The 24098-nt window shown below is 40.8% G+C and overlaps 2 protein-coding genes across 6 annotated transcripts in view; one reads left to right on the top strand and one right to left on the bottom strand.

Moving 5' to 3' along the window:
- Window positions 1-21081, bottom strand: part of TMEM259 (transmembrane protein 259) — a 144336-nt gene extending 123255 nt beyond the window's left edge. For 3 of the 4 annotated variants that reach the window (XM_068234038.1, XM_068234037.1, XM_068234035.1), the window contains exons 1-2: window positions 20495-21081; window positions 2742-3011 (exon numbers count right to left, since the gene is read on the bottom strand). In XM_068234038.1, coding sequence (XP_068090139.1) covers window positions 2742-3011; window positions 20495-20692 — 468 coding nt within the window. In that variant the 5' untranslated portion in view covers window positions 20693-21081. The remainder of the gene's footprint in view (window positions 1-2741; window positions 3012-20494) is intronic. The other variant, XM_068234036.1, reaches the window with a different exon arrangement.
- LOC137512208 (uncharacterized) overlaps window positions 21073-24098 on the top strand; it is an 81690-nt gene continuing 78664 nt past the window's right edge. The window contains exon 1 of one of the 2 annotated variants that reach the window (XM_068234040.1): window positions 21073-21216. The gene's annotated coding sequence lies outside the window, so the exon portion shown is untranslated. The remainder of the gene's footprint in view (window positions 21217-24098) is intronic. The other variant, XM_068234039.1, reaches the window with a different exon arrangement.

Genomic DNA, 24098 nt, shown 5'->3' with positions numbered 1-24098 from the left:
GCTCTCCGAGTCGCACTGATGTCACCTGAACTGTACTGCGCAGGCACAGTAGTTCTGCGCCTGTGCTGTACAGTCTGGATGATGTCAGCGCGACCAGTGAGCCGCACACTGGAGCGCAGGGGAAGCCGACCTGGAAGATGACATGGCGAGGTCGGCTTCTCCACCAGAGGGTACCGGGAGCCACCAGAGCTGCGGCAAGGGCACAGGACGTAAGCAGTGGGCTGGAAGAAGCCACAGGTAAGTGGATTTTTTTTTCATTGCTCATACCTTTCCTTTAAGAAGGCAAATTCATATTAAAGTGTACCTGAGATGAGAAACGTCTCAGGTACCATACTTACCTGGAGTTTCCTAAAGCCCCTTAGAGGAAACCTAAACTGAGAAGGAAATGGATTTTCCCTTTAAAAAAAAAAAAAAAAAAAAAAAATACTAGTTGCCTGACTCTCCTGCTGATCCTGTGTCTCTAAAACTTTTAGCCTCAGCCCCTCAATAAGCATGCAGATCAGGTGCTCTAACTGAAGTCAGACTGGATTAGCTGCATGCCCGTTTCAGGTGTGTGATTCAGCCACTACTGCAGCAACATAGATCAGCAGGATTGCCAAGCAACTGGTATTGTTTAAAAGTAAACATCCATATCCCTCTCAGTTTAGGTCCCCTTTAAGGCCGCTTGTCCTTCACGGTCTCCCTGGGTGGCTCCGGTCTCCCGCTTCGTTGCACATGCACGGCGCGGCCAGGTGCACTCCCCCAGTGTGTACACAGGAACATCTGATGCATAACAGTAAGCCAGCACCTATTTCAGTAAGGAGATAAATAACAGGTTCTGGCGCTGATCTTGAATTCTACCGGGCTGCAACAGTATTCAAAGGGTTCACTCTCATCCCCACCAAAATACAAGTAAATAGAAAAAATAGATACCTGCGCCCTTACTTTTTTAAAATAAAGTACTTTAATAGAACAATAAAATAGCCCATAAAACGTACTGCATATGACACTTCATGCACACAATCATACAGACCTCAACTGTCACTCAGTATCCAACACTCCTCAAAGGTCTTCTCTGATGGCAATACACCTGTATGTCAATAGTGCACTATTGAATCATTCCCATACTTCCAACATCAAACGGAATTCCGTATAAGCAGTAAAGCAGCAAAACTTCAATTTTTCCAAAAACGGGCTCTGAAGAAGGTGGGCAGACCCACCGAAACTAGTAAGCTGATTGGCTGCAAACTTGTGGTGACGTCACCTGAACCTCCGGCAGACCACGCCGGAGTTCCGTTATGCATTTGGGTCATATGCAGTACGTTTTATGGGCTATTTTATTGTTCTATTAAAGTACTTTATTTTAAAAAAGTAAGGGCGCAGGTATCTATTTTTTCTATTTCAGTAAGGAGTTTCTTGGGCAAGTCTCCTTAACACTGCTACTGCCTACTGAGTGCGCTCTAGTGGCTGCCTCGCAAGTGCTTTGAGTCAGCCAGGAGAAAGGCGCTATACAAATACTGCAATTATTATTATTATTATAATTATAATGTACAACATAATTGCTGTAGAAAAAAAGCCTGATGCGTAGTTGTGTTACTGCTGCAATGTCCAGCTGAGCCATTATGCAAACTAACATTCAGACATGTTGATATGTATTTTTAGCCCATTACATTTGAGTGTAAACTTCATAAAAATTGTTAGCTCCTGGACCAATTTCACATGATTTCCAATTTCACTTTGCTCATGAAATCAGTTTAATGTATTACTACATTTGGGGTTAGAGTCTACAATTTAAATCAAGGACATCCTGGATTTATTATAAAGATTTTGCAATCCACATGTGCATTTGCTATCTCAATCTTATGACTACTATCTTATTAACCTTTCACCAGTCTTAGCTGTAGTTTGATATAAACTTTTACAAACCCAGTCCAGATTTGCTGGATGACCTATCCTCCTGTTCTCCAACCTTAGAGAAGGAGAGCTACAGTGAGAGGTCTAGCATCAGAAATCTCACTGCATCTGACAGTCAAATAATGGCAGCTTCTATCACTGGCTGGAGGTTTCAGCTGAATGCATTATTTAACATACTGAAAAGATCCTTCGCAACAATTCATAATTTACAGTATTTTACCAACACCACTTAATGCAGCACAGACACTACAGAGAAGAAAGGCAATTTTAAAGTAGGGATGATCAATGAGATGCAAATATTTCTGAGTTCATGCAAGATTATATAAATTTTGTATGCAAACATATGTGGCGTTAAAGTGGACAAATCAATTTAAACCTTGGTTGGATCTGACTGGTCCATTTTCAACCCCTACCTTTAATTTGGTCTATACCTCAAGCAAAGCAACTCAGCTGTCAGTTGAGGACTATTTTGATAAAATATGTCCAGATAAAAAGGTATTCCAAAAACAATTATGGAAAAATAACCCCCCTAAACAGGCCAAGAAAAAAAATGTGATTACTAAAATACTGTTTAGGTACACCAAATTCCAGGATGTTCCCCAGCCAACAAACAAACTTCTGGATTGCAGGTGAAGGTTCCAGCTGCATACCTTATGAAGCTGAATGAATACATACTAAAGAAACAGACTCACGTCTTAAACACACCTGATGGAGAAGTCCTTATACGTCTTGTGCCTTTTTTGTGATGGATTGCTTTTTATTTCTAATCTACAAGCCTGACTAATTTGCTATTCATCACTGCGCAACATGTTGCCACTTAGTTATGCTTTTTTTTTATAATCTCATACCTTGATAGAGCTATTCTGGTAGGTTTCCACATTCATCTCCTCTTCATCTTCTTCTGACTCTTCATCTGAAAGAGGCTCCTTTACCAACCCAGGGAAGGTGTCACTGTCATAGAACTGTAGGAATATAGGTGCCCGACTTGAATTCAATTGGATTTCCACTCTCAGAATTCCATCTCTGGGCCACTTATCTCGTACATGCTCCAAGCAGTTGATAGGAGATCGTGAGAATGCAATATGGATGTAAGCAAGGATGAAAAGAACTAACAGAGCCTATTGGAATGACAAAAAAATATATATATAGATCAGCTAATCTGTGAAATACCCTTAATCCTTCAACAGGAACACCACATTTTCTTGAGACTGGCACGCTGACTATACCTTGCATGGTCATGCATTTGAAAACAAACGTGTGTGCGTGTGCTTATATAGATAGTACATTTGTTCCACTCTATAATTTACTTTTAGTTTCCCATCTTCCTGTTACTTACATTAGGCTGTAAAAAAATCTGACAGCTCTAGTCAGCGCTAGTCCATCTCCTTATGGGGGATTTTCAGGGTTTTCTTTAATTTCAAAAGCATTTACAGAGTAGCAGTTGTTCAGTTCAACTGCCAAAATAGCGTGTAAAGGGTAGGAAGGCTGGTCAGCATCTCTGTATAGATCCTTTTCATAGAGTGCTTTTGTAAAGAATAAAGGAAATACTGAGACTCCCCCATGGAGAGATAGGCTAGTCCAAAACATATGGACTAGTCCAAAACCTGACAGATTTTTGCTACCTACTGTAAGGGCTGGTGCACACCAAAACCCGCTAGCAGATCCGCAAAATGCTAGCAGATTTTTAAACGCTTTTTTTTATTTTTATGAGGCGTTTTGCTAGCGTTTTGCGGATTGCTGCTGCGGTTTTCAGTATAGTAGATTTCATATATTGTTACAGTAAAGCTGTTACTGAACAGCTTCTGTAACAAAAACGCCTGCAAAACCGCTCTGAACAGGCGTTTTTCAGAGCGGTTTGCGTTTTTCCTATACTTAACATTGAGGCAGAAACGCATCCGAAATCCAAAAAATGCCTCACCCAGGCATTTTTCGTTTCTGCAAAACGCCTGCCGCTCTGGTGTGCACCACCCCATTGAGATACATTGACCAAGCAGATCCGCAGCCGCAAGCGGATCTGAAAACGCCCAAAAAGCCGCTCGGTGTGCACCAGCCCTAAGTGACAGTGGAATAGGAGAAAAGTAATGTATGGTGCATATTACACTGGGAGAAATGAAGTCTTTACAAATGCTTTTTCAATTTGCCAATTTTTTGCAATAGTGGTCTTTTAAATCCACTTACAAATAAAATGACATTTCACAGAGCACTCTGTAGCATTACATTGTTCCATATCATGCAGTAAAAGACAACCTATGTTAAAATATACAATACATGTACAATTTAAACCTCTTTATAAGTTATGCTAGAGTTACCGGATGCTAGGGGAATTAACTCCCAAGCTCACCTGTAAAATCAGAACTACTGTAAAACTGTGCCCCCCCCCCCCCCCCCCATCAGCAAAACCAGCATGTTTCCAAAGCTCTGTGGCCAGCCCAACGTGTGTTGCCTTGGCCCGCCCCTAGTTTGGCAGCCATGGTATGGTATGGTATGGTGGCTGCTGAGCTGGGGGGGGCCACAGAGCTTTGGAAACACTTTGAGCAAATACAGCCACACTGGCTTTGCCTATAGGGGGGCGTGGAGTTCCACAATAATTCAAATTTATGGGCGAGCGGTGATTTACTGCTGATTCGATCATAACTTACAAAGAGGTATAAATATTTCTATATTTCAACCTACATGCTCTTGAATATATTTAGTGCCAAGGCTTCCATCTCAATGCAATCAGAAACACAAAACTAATTTTACAAAACAAAACCTTAAGGAAGGATGATAATTTTATTTCTGCAAAAAAAAAAAAAAAAAATGTTGGCTGGCCCCCAAGCTGGTCTTTTGGCTTCAGTAATTGAATGTCGTTGGTGGTGACAGAACACCCGAGCCACAAACTCAAAGTGTTAGAGGCAAAAGTACAGCACTGCAGTCAGCAATGGCATCTTCAATTCCTTTCACTTTTTTGAAACTAAAGTGAAAAAAAAAAATAAAAAAAAAATGGATGTAACGATTTCTACGTGTAGTACTGATTATTGATAGAACATTAGTGCCAAATAAAATGGTTTTAATTTTTAGATATGTAGCTTTTTTTATTAACAATACAAAATTCTCTAATATTTGCACTTACAAGCCACACTCTGTATTTTAAACTATAACACAAGCAGAGCTAATGACACTTTCAATTTCCCAGGAGTACAAAATGTTATCTAATGCTGTGAATACATAATGCGTTTTTTTCGGTCGCTTTTCCATTCGATCGATTTTTGATTAGTTTTTCCGCTCGATTCTCTTTTCTTATCAATTTCCATTCACTTCTATGAGAAATCAAGCAGTAAAACGATCGAAAGCAAGATTGGACATGTCGGAAATTATCAAACCATCTATCTGCCGAAAATCTATCTGCCGAATATCTGTCTCTGGCTGTATGATATATAAAAGCTCCAGAAAGCAGTGAACAAAATTGGTTCTGCAGCTCAGATAAGCTCTTTTGCATAAACAACTGAAGTCTCTTAACTCTTCCTGTATTGGAAACAATATCTGTGCTGCTAATGTTTTTTTCCTTAGCTCTATTACACATACACATCATCATAAGTTTATTTTCACTTCAGATCCCCTGAACAAACTTAAAAAATATAAAAATAAAATAAAAATCAGTTTCACTTACCTGGGGCTTCTGCCAGCCCCCTGCAGCTGCCCTGTGCCGGCGCTGACTTGCAAGTCGATGGTCACTGTGCTTGCGCCTGCATAGGACGCTCCTGGCGACAGGAGCACGAACGAGCACACGCGTGGCCAAGGCAACGGTAATGAAACTTAGCTGCGGTAGGGGACCGGAGGATCATTCTGTGACGGCGCGGCTGCAGGGGGCTGGCTGAAGCCCCAGGTAAGTGAAACTCTAAGTTTGTTCAGGTTTCCCTTAAGTAAAATTTCTCCTTCAAGTAAAAAAAAGTGACTGAAAAAAAAGAAATGATGTATACACACAAACAGGGCTGGGGAGTCGGTCCAAAAATCCACTGACTCCGACTCCTCAGTTTAGGATTCCACCGACTGACTCCTAATTTGCATATTACAATTTTGTTGATTAACAGTATGTAACGTGAAATTCGTCTCTTAACTGCCAACGCTTAGGAATTTTACAAGACAACTGAAGTGAGAAGGATATGTAGACTACTATATTTATTCCCTTTAGACTAAAACTAGTCCTTGGTAAGAGTACTTGTAAAAGGTACAAACCGGAACAAAGAACATCTATAAGGCCCTAGGCAACGTAACCGTGGGTACATGTAAGAATGATGTGCAGGTACTCTACAGGGGAATGAGGAGATTCTTCCTCTATTACACATTCTTCAAGCACAATCTAAACCAGGTTTATGGGGGATAGTCAACACCTCTGTTCAATGTGCACAACATTCTCAGTGGATTCCCTGCAGCTCTGTGGGGAGTGCATATGCAGAGTATAGTACTACTGTGTAACAAAGTAAACCTGAGACAGATGAAATTAAAGTTTTATACATACCTGGGGCTTCCTCCAACCCCCTTCAGGCTAATCAGTCCCTCGCTGTCCTCCTCCGCCACCTGGATCTTCTGCTATGAGTCCAGGTACTTGAGCCAGTCTGGTGTAGTGCGCATGCACACACTCTGCCGCCGGGAGCGTACACTTGCACAGCACTATTGCGCAGGTGCAGAATGCTCCTGGCTGTGGAAGTGGCACGTAGCCAGACTGTCCTGACTGGCTGAATTACCAGGACTCATAGCAGAAGATCCAGTTGGTGGAGGTGGACAGCGAGGGACTGATTAGCCTGAAGGGGGCTGGAAGAAGCCCCAGGTATGTCTAACACTTTTCTTTTCATCTGTCTCAGGTACCCTTTAATGTGTAGTCACCAAACCAAATTTTAACATATCAAATTATTTGATTTCATGAGCAAAGAGAGTGCATACATTTGCATAAACCAGCATCAGCGCAGAATTATCATCTCATTGACCATCTCTATTAGTGACTTGGCTACACATCAGGCTTTATTCTTACAGCATAGACGTTATTTAGTATATATAAGATTCCTGTGTACACATCAGATATACTGTACATTCACAATCAGATATGTATATCTGACTTTAAAAATACGGGGACTGCTTTATTGAAGCAGCACAAGTAACTAATTTTGATTGGTTTATTTCATTTTTGTGGACTGAGCACAGCTATTACTGTATATATACACATTATTTTTAATGACTATTATCTGAGAAATAGAACATTTTATCATATTTTCTATTTTAATTACAGTTACAAATTCATTAGGAGTCAGTGCATTTTTTTCCCGACACCGACTCCAGGCACCCAATATTGCTCCGACTCCACAGCCCTGCACACAAACAGTAGAATCTTGCTTTGCGAGCATAATTTGTTTCAGAAACATGCTTGTATTCCAAGGCACTCATATCAAAGTGAATTTCCACACAATGATTAATGGAAATTCAGATGATTCGTTCCACAATTATAAAAAATTATTTATTACAAAGTACTGTATAAAGTAAAAAATGTAAAAAAATAAATAACTATAACTGAATTATTGCCATCTGTAGGCTAGCACAACCTTTTTTTTGTATGGCTTTAACAAGGATCTCGTCCAGTGTCAGTTACTTTTGAGGATTTCACAGAAATGTGACAATGGGCTCTATTCATAATACATATGCGGGAAAAAAATCTTGGAGGGAAAACACTGCATCAGTATTTTAGACTTGTGTACTAATTCATAAAAAAAGTTTACACTTGCGATGAAAGGTCGGGGAATTCCCGCACTAAACTAGCGGTGCTGCCTGAGTTGGTACATTTTCTCTGTGCAGATACAGAGTTACTATAAAGGAGGCAGGCCCAGCATTCCTTTAGATGTTTCCTTTTTTTTTTTTTTTTTGCGCTGAATCTGTGGGGGGGGGGGGGGGGGGGGGGGCATTTGATGAGTTGATTGCCTCATTTATAAAGTGTGGACACTTTAGCAGATCGCCATATTTATAAAAGTGACTGCTTAAAATTGCTACCACTTTGATTCCTGTGATCACCTCAACTGCCAATAATTATCAGAAATAGAAAACAATTGCCATATCTATAAAGAAATAAGTCGCCTAATCATTACTTAAATCAACAAATAACATTTGTCACTGAAATTGAAAAATGCAACTGAATTCAAGAAAGCAGAGCACCCCCCCCCCCCCCCCAGCAAAAAAAAACAAAAAAAAAAACACTTATTCTGGCACTTTTGCCATGGTAGAAATCTTTAAAAAGCGGAGATCCTTGGCATCACTGGAGTCAAATTCAGAAAGTCTTTAAAGAAAACCTGAACTGAAAATTAAAAGTCAAAATAAGCATACACAAGTCATACTTCTCTCCTGTGTAGACTACTACTCAATCTCTTTCTCCTCTCCTGTCTGTCCACTGTTATCAATGGAATTCTCCGTCCTACATTTTGAAAATGGCCATTACCCCATAACAGCTTTATGGTCAGCACACAGTTAAACTGTAACATCGCCCACTTGAGCCATAGGGAAACTTAGACACATCAGTTCTCCTCTCAGCTGTAACTGACAGCAACTGACATAACTGACAGCAACTGATATATTTCAGTTCTGACAAAATCTTGTCAGAACTGGAAGGGATTATTGTCAGAAGAAAATGGTGAGCTTCTGAGAGGAACTGATGGCAAGGTAACTATGTAATGTTCATTTGAAGTTACCTCATGTGTTTATTTTAAATAATTTTACTCAGTACAGGTTCTCTTTAAGAAGCTGTTTGCCACTTCCAAGGCTCAATTCCAGTGAACGTGGGTGCACTTTACGCTATCAAAAGACTGATTGCGAGGTGCATGCACTGTGCCACTGTAGTCAGCCACGCCATATGGGCTGCACTTCCAAATTAACAGAAAAGCCCAATCAATAATAGACTGTGGAGGAAGGTAATGTAATCCTCTGTTTGGTCAATGTTCACATTCCACTTCCCCAGTTATTACCTAGGCCACACTGACCAGACAGGATCTGGAAGACAAGGCTGACTAGGAGAAGGGGTCCATCTCTACCTTATTCTAAATAAAGAGAAGGATGGTGGCTGACACTTGGCAGATTGCTGTCTTCCATATTAAATAAACACCTGTTGTTCCCAATAAGACAATGCTGCTTGGAATATTGCCCTAACTGATCACATACTACATAAGACTATTATAACTAGGGCTTGATATTAAAACTTAACCTTGAGTTATTCTTTCCTGCGATAATCTGGTACATTATGCTAATTATGTGACTATATTTTACTACTCCTGACCCTGAATGCACTCTGGGTTATTTGCTGTTTGTTGGCTTTAACATTTTAATACAAAAGGGTATCATTCATAAAGCATTACCGCATGCGGAAATGCTGAAAACAGCTGACTTTACCGAACACTTAGCAAAATCTCCATTCATAAAGGCTCTTTCCACATGAAAAGCGGACATTACCAAGCAGAGCGATAAATCACCGCCTTGTGCGGTGATTATCGTAAAAAATGTAACAAAATGTCAATTCATAAATATTACCGCAAGCGGTATGAGGATGGGAAATACCGCTCCCTTGGATGTGGTGAGAACCATGCTGAGTTAATGGAGACACAGACCTCCCAGGCAGCTGCAGTAGAGCGGAACACGGAGAAATGCATCAACCTGGCAGCTTCCTGCGTTTCCGCAAGCCTACCGCCTGCCTAGTTCGGGAAATCTCCGCACTGCTATCGCAACTGTGCACTTTTTCATGAATGACCACACAGAAGTCTAAAATACCGACAGCAGTGTTTTCCCGCACTGATTCTCATTACCGACAACACTTTTATGAATGATACCCAAAGTCTCTGTTAAAAAAAACCCTTGAGTTATTCTACAGATAACAGAACAGCAGTTTTCACTTTGCGCCACTAGATGTCAATAGTACAATTTACTCAGCCTTCAACCAAATATTGCGTTTAATACTTCATTCTCTGGCTTTACTGCTTTCACAGGCTCTGCAATGCCTATAACACTATTATCTAGACACTTATGGGTTGGGCTAGTGAGATTTCTTATAATTGTATATGAGAACAGAGAAAGTCTACTGTACCATTGCTTGGTCAATGCCAAGATATAGCATGAAAGGAAGAAATTAAAGAACTGATTATTATCTTAATGTTTCTTCTCAGGTACGTTTTATGGATTCTAAGGACTGCAAGTACAATATTAAAGAGAATCTGTACTCTAAAATTCTTACAATAAAAAGCATACCATTCTATTCATTATGTTCTCCTGGGCCCCTCTGTGCTGTTTCTGCCACTCCCTGCTGCAACCCTGGCTTGTAATTGTCATTTTTATGCAGTGTTTACAAACAAAAGACATAGCAAGTGATAGGCTGGGAAGAGCTCAGTGTGTGAGTCATACAGAGTGTGCAGGGGGCCTGGAGAGGGTGTGTATAGCTTCTATCCAATCACAAGCAGCACAGCACATTCCAGCTTGACTGCCTCTGCCGGACAGAGGAGAGAAGATTAGATTATATAACAGAGATAATACAGCCACTGTGCAAGTAGGAAAGGCTGCAGTTAGAGCACATTAGAACAGGTATTGGAACTTATAGGATAGAAGAAATGAGGATGAAACTTCTCTAGTCTCTTTAAAATGACTAGATAGTTAAGCAATCACAGGCTGCTAATTATAACAATATAAGTGTTAGTTTTATACATAAGCCAGGTTTCATGTGTAACCACAATACTACCAAAACCTTGCCCAACCAGGGTTCTTATGTCTCCCCAGAAAGGATATTGTTCTTAAAGATGCATACCAACTATGAGTTATCCCACACTCTCAGAGAAAGGAGTCCTCACTAATACCTTAGTTATATTGCCATGTTATGTGTTGCTTGCAGGGAACAAGATCACAAGCTTTTATAACATATCATAGTTATTACAGTTCACAGTTGTCACTTGTTCTCTCTGAAAGTTTTAATTTCCTTGTCGATTTATTGCTCCTGCAGCGTACCTCCCAAATAAATCTACATCATTCTAACTAACAGAATATAAAAGATTCCTGTCTACAAATATATAGACACAATCAGATATGTAAATTCAATTTAAAAAATATGGTGACTGCTTTATTGCAGCAGCTGTTTTTTTGATTGGTTTATTTCATTTTGAGAAATAAGCACCCTTTATTAGTATGTGTGCGTGAGCATATATAATTTTTTTTCAGTAGGAGACCTCAGGCAAGACTCCCTAACAATGCTACTGCCTACAGATCGCCTCCTAGTGGCAGCAGCTGATGTTTTGAGTCTGCCAGGAGAAAAGCACAATATAAATTTGTCTTGTTTTTGTCATTATGTTATTTATAGTGACTATCGTATATACTCGTGTATAAGTATAATTTTTCAGCACATAAAATGTGCTGAAAAGTTACCCCCTAGGCTTATATGCGAGTCAGTGGAGCAAACAGATGGTAAAGCAGGTTTTGTTACTGGCAGAGGAGCATAAGGATGTTGCACTAGTGATCTTGCTCTTGGCAGCTGGCTCCCTGCTGTGTCCATGCCTCGCATCCCCTGCAACATGGTGTGCAGAGTGCGCTGCTCAAGACTACCTGTGTCCCCTGGCTTGTAGAGCAGAGCTTGTAAGCAATGTGTCAGCGGTCCAATGATCGGGTGTGTCAATCTCTGTGTCTAATATCTATGATGATCGGGTGTGTCAATCTCTGTGTCTAATATCTATGATGCCATCTAGTGATGTCTTGAGACACAGTTGTATTATCGTTGGGGCACACCTGGCTATGACGAGAAGGAATGACTTGTACTGGGGGCACATCTGGCTGCTGTGGAGGGGGCTATACTGGGGAGAGTGATTATACACAAGTCAATCACTTTTTCCTGGTTCCTGAGGGAAAAGTGGGTACCTCGGCTTATATGCGAGTATATATGGTATTATCTGAGAAATTTAACATTTTAACATATTTTCTCTTTTAATTACAGTTTAAATTTATTAGGAGTCAGAGCATTAAGTTCGACTCCACAGCCTCGCCAAATATCTTAGTAAATAAACCATTTGTCCCCCAACTACAGTATATTTACATATTCTCCGACAACCGTTCTAGCAAAAACAGGTGAATATTAGTCGAGGAGCACAGCACATGTTCAGCTGTGTATGGTGTCACAAACTAATTCTCTGCTAATGCACACCACCTCTAAATTGTGGGAGGAAATACTATTCAAATTTACATGGCTACTGAACTCCTTGGCAATTCTATTTCTGAAGAGGGACTAGACCCCAGATCTTTCCATTGGTGGAGCTCTCATGGCCTCACATTACGCAAATTCCTAGAACATGGGAATCTTATTAAAATGGAGAAGTTTTCACTATCAAGATCGGCAAAACCAGAAGAGGAACATGTATAGAGGTTTCCCCCATTCATAATCATGAATAGGGCAAAAATGCATGTGAAAAATTAATAACAGCACACATAAAAAAAATGCTCTCTGAAACCTTACCTCAAGTGTGCTACCTGATGTTGGCATTCAGTAGAACCTGATTGTAACAAGCAGGGCTGTGGAGTCGGAGTTGGAGTCGAGGAGTCGGAGCAATTTTGGGCACCCGGAGTCGGAGTCGTTGATTTCATAAACTGAGGAGTTGGAGTCGGGAGTCTGAGTCGGATGATTTTTGTACAAAATCCACAGCCCTGTTAAGTATTAGACTAAGGAGTCGGAGTCGAGGAGTCGGAGTCTGAGCCATTTTGGGTACCCGGAGTCAGAGTCGTGGTTTTTAGAAACTGAGGAGTCGGAGTTGGAGTCGGAAGATTTTTGTACCGACTCCACAGCCCTGGTAACAAGTACCCATAGTTTAATGACCAGCAACTGTCTTCTACCCACCTGAGAGGTGCCAGGCCTTACTATTGATACAGGAACCATGCAACCACAGTGGAAAAGCCCAGTTTAGTGGTAGTAGCCTGCATTGCTGAGCTGGAAATACTGGACTGTATACAGCATGCCAATTTACTGCAATGTAATCTTCATGACAGCTTTAGGAGCCACTGTGAAAGAACACTAACTGCCATGAGCAGCCCATTAAAGAGAAACCATGACCAAGAATTGAACTTCATCCCAATCAGTAGCGGATACCCCCTTTTCCCATGTGAGAAATCTATTCCTTTTCACCAACTGATCACCAGGGGGCTCTGTATGGTTGATATTGTGGTGAAACACCTCCTACAAGAAACTGAGGACCATGGCAGTTTCCTGTCTGTGAACCTTGTTGCATTGCGGGAAATAGCTGTTTACAGCGGTTTCCAACTGCCAAAAAAGCAAGCTGCAGCTACATCATCTGCCAGCAGTAAAAATGTCACCATGATAAATGTCAGAATGTAAATCAGGGATTTAAAAGTTTTTACAATGGGCAAACACTGACTAAATCATGTATACATAATTATTGTAAAAATAAAACACTTATTTTCACTGGAGTTCCTCTTTAACCACTTAAGCCCTCGGTCGTTTTCACTTTATGCATCCGAGCAATGTTCACCACCCATTCATTAGCCTATAACTTTATCACTACTTATCACAATGAACTGATCTATATCTTGTTTTTTCCGCCACCAATTAGGCTTTCTTTGGGTGGTACATTTTGCTAAGAGCTACCTTACTGTAAATGCATTTTAACAGTAAGAAAAAAACTGAAAAAAAAATTCTCAGTTTTCGGCCATTATAGTTTTAAAATAATACATGCCTCCATAATTAAAACCCACGTATTGTATTTGCCCATTTGTCCCGGTTATTACACCGTTTAAATTATGTCCCTATCACAATGTATGGCGACAATATTTTATTTGGGAATAAAAGAGCATTTTTTCTGTTTTGCATCTATCACTATTTACAAGCTTTAAAAAAAAAAAAATATTTGAAATACTTAATCTTTACATAGATATTTAAAAAGTTTAGACCCTTAGGTAAAAATTTATGTGGGTTTTTTATTGTAATTTTTTTTTAATTATTAAACATTTTATGTGGGTATTTTTGGGAGGGTGGGATGTAAATAGTATTTGTTTTAAGTAAATATATGTGTATTTTATTTTTTTTATTTATTTTTATTTTTTTTTTACATTTAGATGTAGTTTTACTTTTTGGCCACAAGATGAGTTTGTTTACATGACGTAACATGTACTCTTAGAGGGACACAGGAGGCAGAAAAAGCGAAGCTTCCGAGAGAAGCTGTCGCTTTTTCTGCGGGGGAGAGGAATCAGTGTTCGGGCACCATGGCCCGATTCATTGATTCCTGGGCTAACGATCCGCGTCCACACGCGCGATCGGCCGCGGGAGCGCACATGGCCTCCTTGACGTAGTTCTACATCAAGGAGGACAAAGTGGTTAAAGAGACACTGAAGCGAAAAAAAAATTATGATATTATGATTTGTATGTGTAGTACAGCTAAGAAATAAAACATTAAGATCAGATACATTAGTCTAATTGTTTCCAGTACAGGAAGATTTAAGAAACTCCAGTTGTTATCTCTATACAAAAAAGCCATTAAGCTCTACGACTTTCAAAGTCGTGAAGAGGGCTGTTTTCTGACTTTTATTATTTCAACTGTTTGTTAATTTTTTACTTTTCCTCTGCCAGAGGAGAGGTCATTAGTTCACAAACTGCTCTGAAAGAATCATTTTGAATGCTGAGTGTTGTGTAATCTGCACATATTAGAGAATGATGCAATGTTAGAAAAAAACACTATATACCTGAAAATAAAAATATGAGAATATTTTCTTTGCTGCTAATCGTCTAGTAATTATTCATAGTACACAACCAATTCATTATATCATATATTTTTTTTCGCTTCAGTGTCTCTTTAAAGACACTGAAGCGAAAAAAAATATATGATATAATGAATTGGTTGTGTACTATGAATAATTACTAGAAGATTAGCAGCAAAGAAAATATTCTCATTTTTATTTTCAGGTATATAGTGTTTTTTCTAACATTGCATCACTCTATAATATGTGCACATTACACAACACTCAGCATTCGAAATGAGTCTTTCAGAGCAGTCTGTGAAGTAATGACTTCTCCTCTAGCAGAGGAAAAGTAAACAGTTCAATTACAGTTGAGATAATAAAAGTCAGATAACAGCCCTCTCCACGACTAAGTTAGTCGGAGAGCTTAATAGCTTTTTTGCATAGAGATAACAACTGGAGTTTCTCAACTCTTCCTGTACTGGAAACAATTAGACTGATGTATCTGATCTTAATGTTTTATTTCTTAGCTGTAATACACATACAAATCATAATATCATCATTTTTTTTTTCGCTTCAGTGTCTCTTTAAGGGATTGGCTGTATGGTGTCAGGATAAGTATTAACATTAGTTATTCTGATAGTTGAAATACAATGCTTTAACCAGTGACATTTTTCAAATATGAATTCCCATGGCCAGGTTGACAGAGCCATCCCCAAGATCCCAGACATCAAGGGCTTAACTAGAAATCACTGGGCCCCCCTGCAAAACTTTGGATGGGGCCCCCTCCCTCTGCTTTCTGCACAGGTAAACTTGGAACCAATGTTATTCGATTGGCTAGTGCACACCTGAATGTGTTTTCCCCATGCAGATAAAAACAGACAACAGTGAAGCACTGCACACATTTTCTCTATCAATTACAATAGCTTTTGTGATAAAACCTGCATTCTGAACACTGAATAGGGACTGTGTACAAATCTTTGTCTGCAAAAGTTTGAATGATTCCTTAACAGTGGCTGAGCTGATGCAGTCATTAGAACAATTGTGCAGAGAGCAGAACGTCTTTTTTTTTCTCTCTGTGCCCTTGTCAGTCTCTCTGGACAGGGAAAAGAAACTTCTCCCCCCACGGGAGGCCCATGGCGGCTGCATTCCTTGCAGGGTCTATTGTTACGCCCCTGTCAGACATTGGAGGATTTAAACACTCCAAAATAATTATACAAGTATGTAATGGAACAATGCAAACATTAAAAAATATTTTGAATTACACAGAAGCAAGCTCTGTTTAACCTTACTTATGCTGGGAATACACGGTTCATTTTTGAGCCATTTAGATGGCTTGATATATCATTTCTGACATGTCCGATCTCTCGCTCGATCATGTCGACGCTTGATTTGTAATAGCAGTGAATGGAAAAAGATAAGAAAAACGAGCAGAAGATAAGAGAATCGACTGCAGAATTGAGCGGCGAAACGATCGAACGGGATAATCGAGCGGCAAAAAAATGGGCCGTGTATGCACAGCATTAAACTAGCTTCATTCAGCAGCCTAGCTCGCAGATCCAAACCCCAACCTCGCCTCCTCTCTTATCAGTCTTAACCCAATTAACTAAACACTCACATCTGTAATGCTGGGAATACACGGTTCGTTTTTGCCTTCGTTTAAACCTTCGTTTCGATTGTGCCTTTTGTCCTTTTCGATCCCGAAATAATCGGTAATACGGTTAATATCACCACCCACGGTTTCGTTTTTTTTTTTTTCGATTCTGATGGTTTCGTTTTTCCAATGATCGAAGGCTGCAAAGAAACGAAACGAAAATCCCTTTTTACAGGGACGGACTAGCATAAACGAATATATAATCGATCTGAACAGCCATCAAGCCTACCAATGGCTCGATTAGATGGATAAAGAGAGATAATATCAAACATGTTCGATCACTAGTCGTTCGTTTTTGGGGTCTATTAATCGAAACCATAATGAGATTATGACTATTTTCACATACGTTTTCAACACTCGATTCGTTTATCGAACGAATCGAAGGTTTAAACGAAGGCAAAAACGAACCGTGTTTCCCCAGCATAAATCACGTCCCACTACCTACTCTCTCACCTCATGACTGCTTTCCTCTTCCTTTTTACCTGCCCTAACCTTTCTCTTCAACCTTTTGTGAATGTGGTTTGTTGACCACAGCTCTGGAGGGGAAAGGGAAAAAAAATCACTCTTTGGAGGTCTCTTGTAGAGTGGGTCCCCTTATTCAGGGGTTACTGAATCTGAGTAAGAGAAAGGTAGGAGGCACCCAGAAAAAGAAGCTTTGCATTCAAAAATAGGACTTGCAATATTGGCAAGTAGAAAGTATAGGCCCTACCTTAAATGAGGACCTCATGTGTGTTAGTTCAAAAAAAATTTTATTGAGCACTTGGGACAACATGTATCACAGTGTAAACTGCTTCCTCAGGTCGATTGTTGTGCCCTGGAGAAGGCAGCGTAAGCCTCAGGTGCCACTACCATACACGTGAGAAGTCCTCATTTAAGGTAGGACCTATACTTTCGACTTACCAGAGTTTTATGTCCTATTTTTGTATGCATAACTTATTTTTCTGACCGCCTCCTACCTTGCTCTTACTCACATCCACTAGGAGTTGGCAAGTCAACCCCACTGCAAACTCACTGTTTGATCAGCTCCAGTCTGGCTTGTGGCCCAGTCAGTCTACACTCACAGCGCTATTTACTGTAAGTAGTCAGCGATTAATTCATAGCAAAAGCCAAAAGGTGTCCACTTGATCCTTCTGGATCGCTACTCAACTTTTGATACAGTGGATTATCATCAGCTTCTCCAAATCTCCTCTCTGGGCATCCAGTGCTTTCTTGTGGCTGTCATCTCTCAGAAAGTTCCTTTAGAATTGCACATCTAGACAGCAACTCCTCTTCCTACCCTCTCCCTCTGTGTTCTCCAAAGCTTAGTCCTTTCCCCATCTACACCTATGGTCTCAAGCAACTTATCAGATCCTTTGGAGTCACACTTTCTTCCGCCATGTTTGACATGAGTGGGGTTAGAAATGTAGACATACCACTGGACGTAATTGCAGCCTATGTAGGCACTAGTAGCCAGCAGCTGGAAGGCTGAACTGCCTGACAAGCGCACAGTTCAGCCTCCTGTGTGAAGGAGGCCTAAGATTGCTAGCTGCAGACTAAAAAGTTTAACATTTTTAATGCTAAATAGTATATTACAAAATAACATTTTTGCAGCATAGACACATTGGTCTCAATCCAATTGACTTTCTCTCCTAAGTTTTCGCCTAGGAGAATATTTTTCGTCTTTTGTATAAAATAACTTTTGCACTATGCAAATGAAAAAGTACTGTCAAAGTTATTGAGTATTTTCTTGCTTGCTGGTGGTGGCTTAAAAGGCATTTTATTTTTAATGTAAAAATATCACCAAGGAGAAAAAACTGGAGAAAAGGTGAATTGGATCAGGCCCTTTACATCATTTGTTTTACAAGAAAAATAAATTGATATTCTTTAAAGGGTACCTAAACAATAAAGAAATAAAGAGATGGCAATACCTATTTCCCCCATAACCTCAGTGGCACCTCACCTCAACCGGCCTTTACTCCGTTTTCCTGCTTTTACCCCATTCCAAGTGCCGACTGAGCGCAGTCAGAGCAAGTGCACATGCTCTTTCCTGTTGAATACAATTGTAACTGCGCATGTCCAGAACAATCCCAGCTGGACTCCAGCACATGGTTGTGGGGGAGTGCATATAAAGAGAGTGCAAGTGGACTGGCAATGCACATATCACACAAAGACGTAGGGGAGGCCAGCAATTATGGGGGCATAGAAGAAAGCCCAGATCTGACCAGCTCATACTTGTATTTTAGTGCAGTTGTGCTTTAAGTTGCACAACAGCCAATTCACTATTATTTCAGTAATCCTACACTATAGTCTGTTAAGTCCCAGACACGGATTGTAAAAGCGCACAACCTTTCCACACCTAACAATCTTTAATACATTCACACCAAATTTGCAGGAACACTTATGTTCAACCAATGGTCTCCATCTAAGAAAACCATAGTAATGCCTGTGACCGCTAGCAGTGCTTTTGAGTGCTTGCAATTTAAAAAGCACCAGCCAATGTAATGCTGTGTGTGTGATCCCACTTGAGGGATGCAATTTTCTTAAAAAAAATAAATAAATAAAAAAAAAATCACCAGAGCATTACATTACCAAGACCTTTTCAAATCACAAGCGCTTAGCAAAAGCAATGCTCGTGGATTCCAGGCCTAAGTGGTTACAGGAATGGTAAGTTTGCTTAAAGCAATACAGAGGTGAAAATAAAATGGATATAATTGTATCTATCCTTCAACTAAAAGTGACTTTTCTTATAAAAATTTTTTTTAGATACCCAGTTTTATTTTAGATTTAAATCTACTTTTTACTGTTTCGTCTCCGCTCAATGACACATTCATTGAAGTATGCCAGAGCGAAAATCAATGAACTATTGACCCTTTTTCATGCTCTTAGAAGCCATTTTCTGCCAGGAAAGTGTCTTATGGCTATTATTCCTTATCAGTGAGGGTTATGCTATATTCCGACCAGGTCCCGACTGGACAGAAACTGTCACTTGCATACCTGAATAACTTTCAGGGAGAGTAAGAAAAAAAAAAAGTAACACCGTAATTTGTGTGCTTAGCAATGTACATACACGTCTATCTCATCATGTCACCTTGGTATTGCTTTAAAGTTCATCTGAAGTTTAAAAAAAAGAAAGAAAGTATTTATACATACCTATGTTGAGGGAAGGCTTCCAAAGAGCCTTCCCAAACCTTGCACTGTTCCGTAGTTCCTGCACTATTCCTGGTGGAAGTGCATGCCTTATGAAGCCCTCACGAGTCACGACTAGTACTTCTGAAAACGAGCTTGTCCAGGCTCGCGCAGTATGGATGCAGTCGTCTTCAGAAGTGCTTGGTAATGCAAATACTTACAAAGGCTGCACAAGCGCCAAAGACCTTGAAGAATGGGTAGCTTCCAGCAGGGTTGGTGTAGGAACAGGACAGTGTTCATAGTGGGGACAAGGAAGGCTTTATGGTTTCCCGAACCTCCCCTCTACATAGGTACGTATAAAACTTTTTTTTTTTTATTCACTTCAGATTTGCTTTAAAGAGAACCCGAGGTGGGTTTGAAGAATGTTATCTGCATACAGAGGCTGGATCTGCCTATACAGCCCAGCCTCTGTTGCTGTCCCAAACCCCCCTAAGGTCCCCCTGCACTCTGCAATCCCTCATAAATCACAGCCACACGGCTGACAAACAGCTTGTCAGAGCTGGCTGTGTTTATCTCTATAGCGTCAGTCTGCTGCTCTCCCCGCCTTCTGCAGAACTCCGGTCCCCGCCTGCATCCCTTCCCTCCCTGCTGATTGGAGGGAAGGGATGGGGGCAGGGACCGGAGCTATGCAGGAGGCGGGGGAGCAGCCGAGACTGACACTACAGATGTAAACACAGCCTCACAGCAGGGCTGTGATTTATGGGGGATTGCAGAGTGCAGGGGGACCTTAGGGGGGTTTGGGATAGCAACAGAGGCTGGGCTGTATAGGCAGATCCAGCCTCTGTATGCAGATAACATTCTTTAAACACACCTCGGGTTCTCTTTAAGGTGCATACTAACATCCAATTGTGACTGTCCAATTTTACTACTTCCATGTAGAATAAGAGCTTGCTTTCATATTCTGTTCATAGTATTCAACATCTGTTGGCCATCATACTATATGAAAATGGTAAAATTGGCCAATCAAAGCTGGATGTGTGTGCACACCCTTACAAGGCATGCATCATATTTTATTATGTAAAGAAAGCAACGATCCAAATCCAACGCAACATTTAAAAAAGTTACCTTAAGCAGCACGAAAAACTCAAATATTCTACGGAAAGAAGGGGGGAAAAGTCGGGCGTATGTGACCGCCATCTTGAAGAAAAGTGCATGGAAAAGGCGATCTCGCACATTTATCAGAGGATTCTGGTTCAAGTTGGGTGTTCGGACCCGGTTTCCATTTGTGTTGTTGATGGGGATGTTTCCCTGATTCTCAGACATCTTTGCAGTGCCTTAAATATGAAACAAGAAGAAAACTGAAATAATGTCATCAGTGCTGCACCTTGCAGAGACAGCACATTAGAGGTACTGGCAGCAGAAGGCTTCCACAGCTACAGGTGCATAAGTGGAGACTGCAGTGGCTCTGCACTAGCGACACATTTAGGGTTAGAGCCTCCTTCCAACATACTGGCTCAAAACAGCCACAGACGACAGAAGGAGCCAACCAACATGCCGAGGAGGCAGCCACAATCAAGCAGCACTATCTACCTCTCCCTTATCCCTATCTGTGCGGAGAGAGAACCCCGCAAATCCTCCGGGGTCGCACAGGTTCTATTCAGCAGCCACTTCCGCTCTTTCTTCCGCTTCCTCTGGCCTCAGCCATTGCGGTGACCGTGAAAGTCGCGCTGCATTATGGGAGATTGGGCAGTGCTTCGCTCTGTAATCTGCATATGCCGATGATGCATTGCGCTGTGGGCGCTCATTGTATTCCGAACTTTTTGCTGATGCAAACACTGGATGACACGGTAACGCAATACACACTCGTATAGAATATTTACATGTACAGTACGTGTCCATGACTATAATCGTATTTAGCATAAAACATCAAACAGTATGGGCAATGTAAACCAGCAGCATGTAAATTGTGGGCGTGGCTACTGGCTGTAAGGGAGAATATGTTTTTTGCTCTGGCAGAGGTTGTGAGCCCTCTATGCAATCTGACCGAATTCATTGCGTAGATATACACAGAAATAAACATTACTTGCAGCATGACTACATTTAACAAATTAGGGTATTACTAAGTGAAGTACTTGTACTGAGCATTTTAGGATAGTAATTAGCCAACTACAACTGTAACATTTCTTACATATAGCTAAATAGGACTGTCTTCTCTGACCACCAGACGGCTGATCACACCTGCCCTCCGTTAAAGTGGCCACACACCATAAAATATCTGTTCAATTCAAGAATTGCCCTCAATTTTTTTCTGACTGATTGTAACATTTCAAAAATATTTTCAGTTTTCCCCCAAGATCCCCAGATCTCTTATGCCTAATGCTAAACATACACGGTTCGAGAATGTCCTTATCAATCGAGCCGCTGATGGCCGATTGATAATATCCGACAAGTCCAATGACCCGACGGATAGATTCCCCGCTGGCGGACAATAGCGGGGAATCGAGCGGCTGATAAGGAGCGCCGGCGGGAAACGATCCACGCGGACGAGCGGGGACGCGTCGGCATCGAGCCGCTGGCTCGATACCGGCGCATTATCGCGCCGTGTATGCCCAGCATAATGCTGGGAATACGCTATACAATTTTCTGTTAGATTTTTCTGTTCGATTTCTGTTAGAATGCATAATTAGATTATTTTCTGTAGATAATGGTCATTATCTCTGGTGCCTTGTCTTCTGGTCATCTCCTGCTGAGCAGAACAATGCCTAATTGCTGGTCAGATAGATGGTAAGATAGATACATTTCCAACATGTTGAACTTTATCTATCTGGCAGGTAAATCTAACAGAAAATTGTATGGTGTATTCCCAGCATAATACACTCGGTACAACTTTCCATGAGATCGATGGATCCGATTGATCAAATCCGTCATGTCCGATATTGCTCCCGATCGTTTCTGCGCTCGATTTCTCATAGCAGTGAATGGAAAAATATAAGAAAAACTAATGGCGATAAGAGAATCGAGCGCAGAATCGTGCGGAAAAAAGGATCTGGTCAGAACATCGCATGGAAAATCTTGCCATGTGTACCCAGCATAAGATAGATCTAATAAGAAATTGTATCGTGTGTAGATGTCTAAATTGTTTCAGATCAATTTTGCGAAATATTTTGCTTTGATAAGTACCAAAAATCTATTGCAAAATCTAACGCGATCCGATTGGACCAGTTAGAAATTATCTAATAGATCCGGATCTGGCGGAAAATTGTACCGTGTAGATGAGGCTTAAACACAAACACCATACAGTCTTTAGAAAAATTTACAGCATTCTGTAACAATCAAAATCGAAAAAAAAAAAAACGGGAAATCCGTTCAGATTTTTTAGTCGAATGAACATTTCTTTTCGATTTTTTTTTTTTTTTGGGTAGATTCCGATCATATTTATCGAATTGCTGTAAAATCAGATCATTTTATTGTATCCTGTGTGGCCACCTTTGGGGAGAATTGTAAAACTGGGTGGATTTTCCTTTAGGCCCAGTGCACACCAAAACCGCTAGCAGATCTGCAAAATGCTAGAGGCTTTTGAAGCAGATTTTCAGAGCGATTCTAGGCATGTTTAGAGAGGTTTTCTAAACATGCCTAGCTTTTTTTGGAGTGTTTTTGTGTAGCAGATTACAAATATTGTTACAGTGAAGCTGTTACTGAACAGCTAATGTAACAAAAACACCTGGAAAACAGCTCTGATCTAGCGTTTTTCAGAGCAGTTTGAGCTTTTCCTATACTTTGCATTAAGGCAGAAACGCATCTGCAAACCTCAAAAGTGCTGCAGGACCCACGTTTGCGGTTTGCTAAAAACCTCAAACCGCTGGTGTGCACCATCCCATTGAAATACATTAGCCAAGCGTTTTCACAGGCGGAAGCGGTTTGGAACGCTTCAAAAACCGCTCGGTGTGCACCAGGCCAAAATGTGTGTTTTGCCCATTCACACTTTAAAACGTAAACCAGTAGTGCTTAATGCTACCATTTTCAGCGGGTGATTTTTCCGTGACTTAACATGGAAAAATCACTGAACAAATATGCGTTCCTGGAGTGTTCGCGATTAGCACTTCTATAGCATGCTAAATCGCTCCCGAATCGCCCAAAAAAATGCTGCAGGTAAAGTGTTTCGTGATTGACGCGATTCGCCCACGATCGGTGGCAATCGCTGCAGTGAGATCACTGCCATATACTTACTATTGCGCTAGCGCTTTAAAAAGCGCTACAGCAATTAGTGTGAATGGACTGTAGGCAATAGGAATCGACATGTACGAGTGTGGTCGTACTGTGCCTACACAGTAGCACAGAGTTGCTTGTGGACAATCGGTTTACTGCACAGGCATGGCCATACTCACGCAGGCGCAGTACAACTGTGCTGGTACATAGTATATCCACTAGGATGTATCCAACAAACTCTTTTCGGACATGTTCAGAGGGTGAGGGTCCGTGCATGGAAACTGATCATATCTCCTGGGAATCTTCCAAAATGTCACTTTTGATTGGACAGGATGGAAAGTGTAGGTTGATTGGGGGATAGCATTGCACTGCATCGAACTGCATGTGATGAAATTCGATCCATTTTCAATTGATTCCCTGGTACAATCTTTTGTAAGTGGATGTGCTGTGTGTGGCAGGAATTGAATCTGATCAGAGGAATCGATAGTTTTGCCACATCAGGTAGCAAACTACAAGGGCCCTT

Source organism: Hyperolius riggenbachi, chromosome 1 (assembly GCF_040937935.1).
Source record: "Hyperolius riggenbachi isolate aHypRig1 chromosome 1, aHypRig1.pri, whole genome shotgun sequence".
NCBI classification, from domain to species: domain Eukaryota; kingdom Metazoa; phylum Chordata; class Amphibia; order Anura; family Hyperoliidae; genus Hyperolius; species Hyperolius riggenbachi.
The sequence above is the reverse complement of the archived record's forward strand: the minus strand, read 5'-3'. Positions and strand labels throughout refer to the sequence as shown.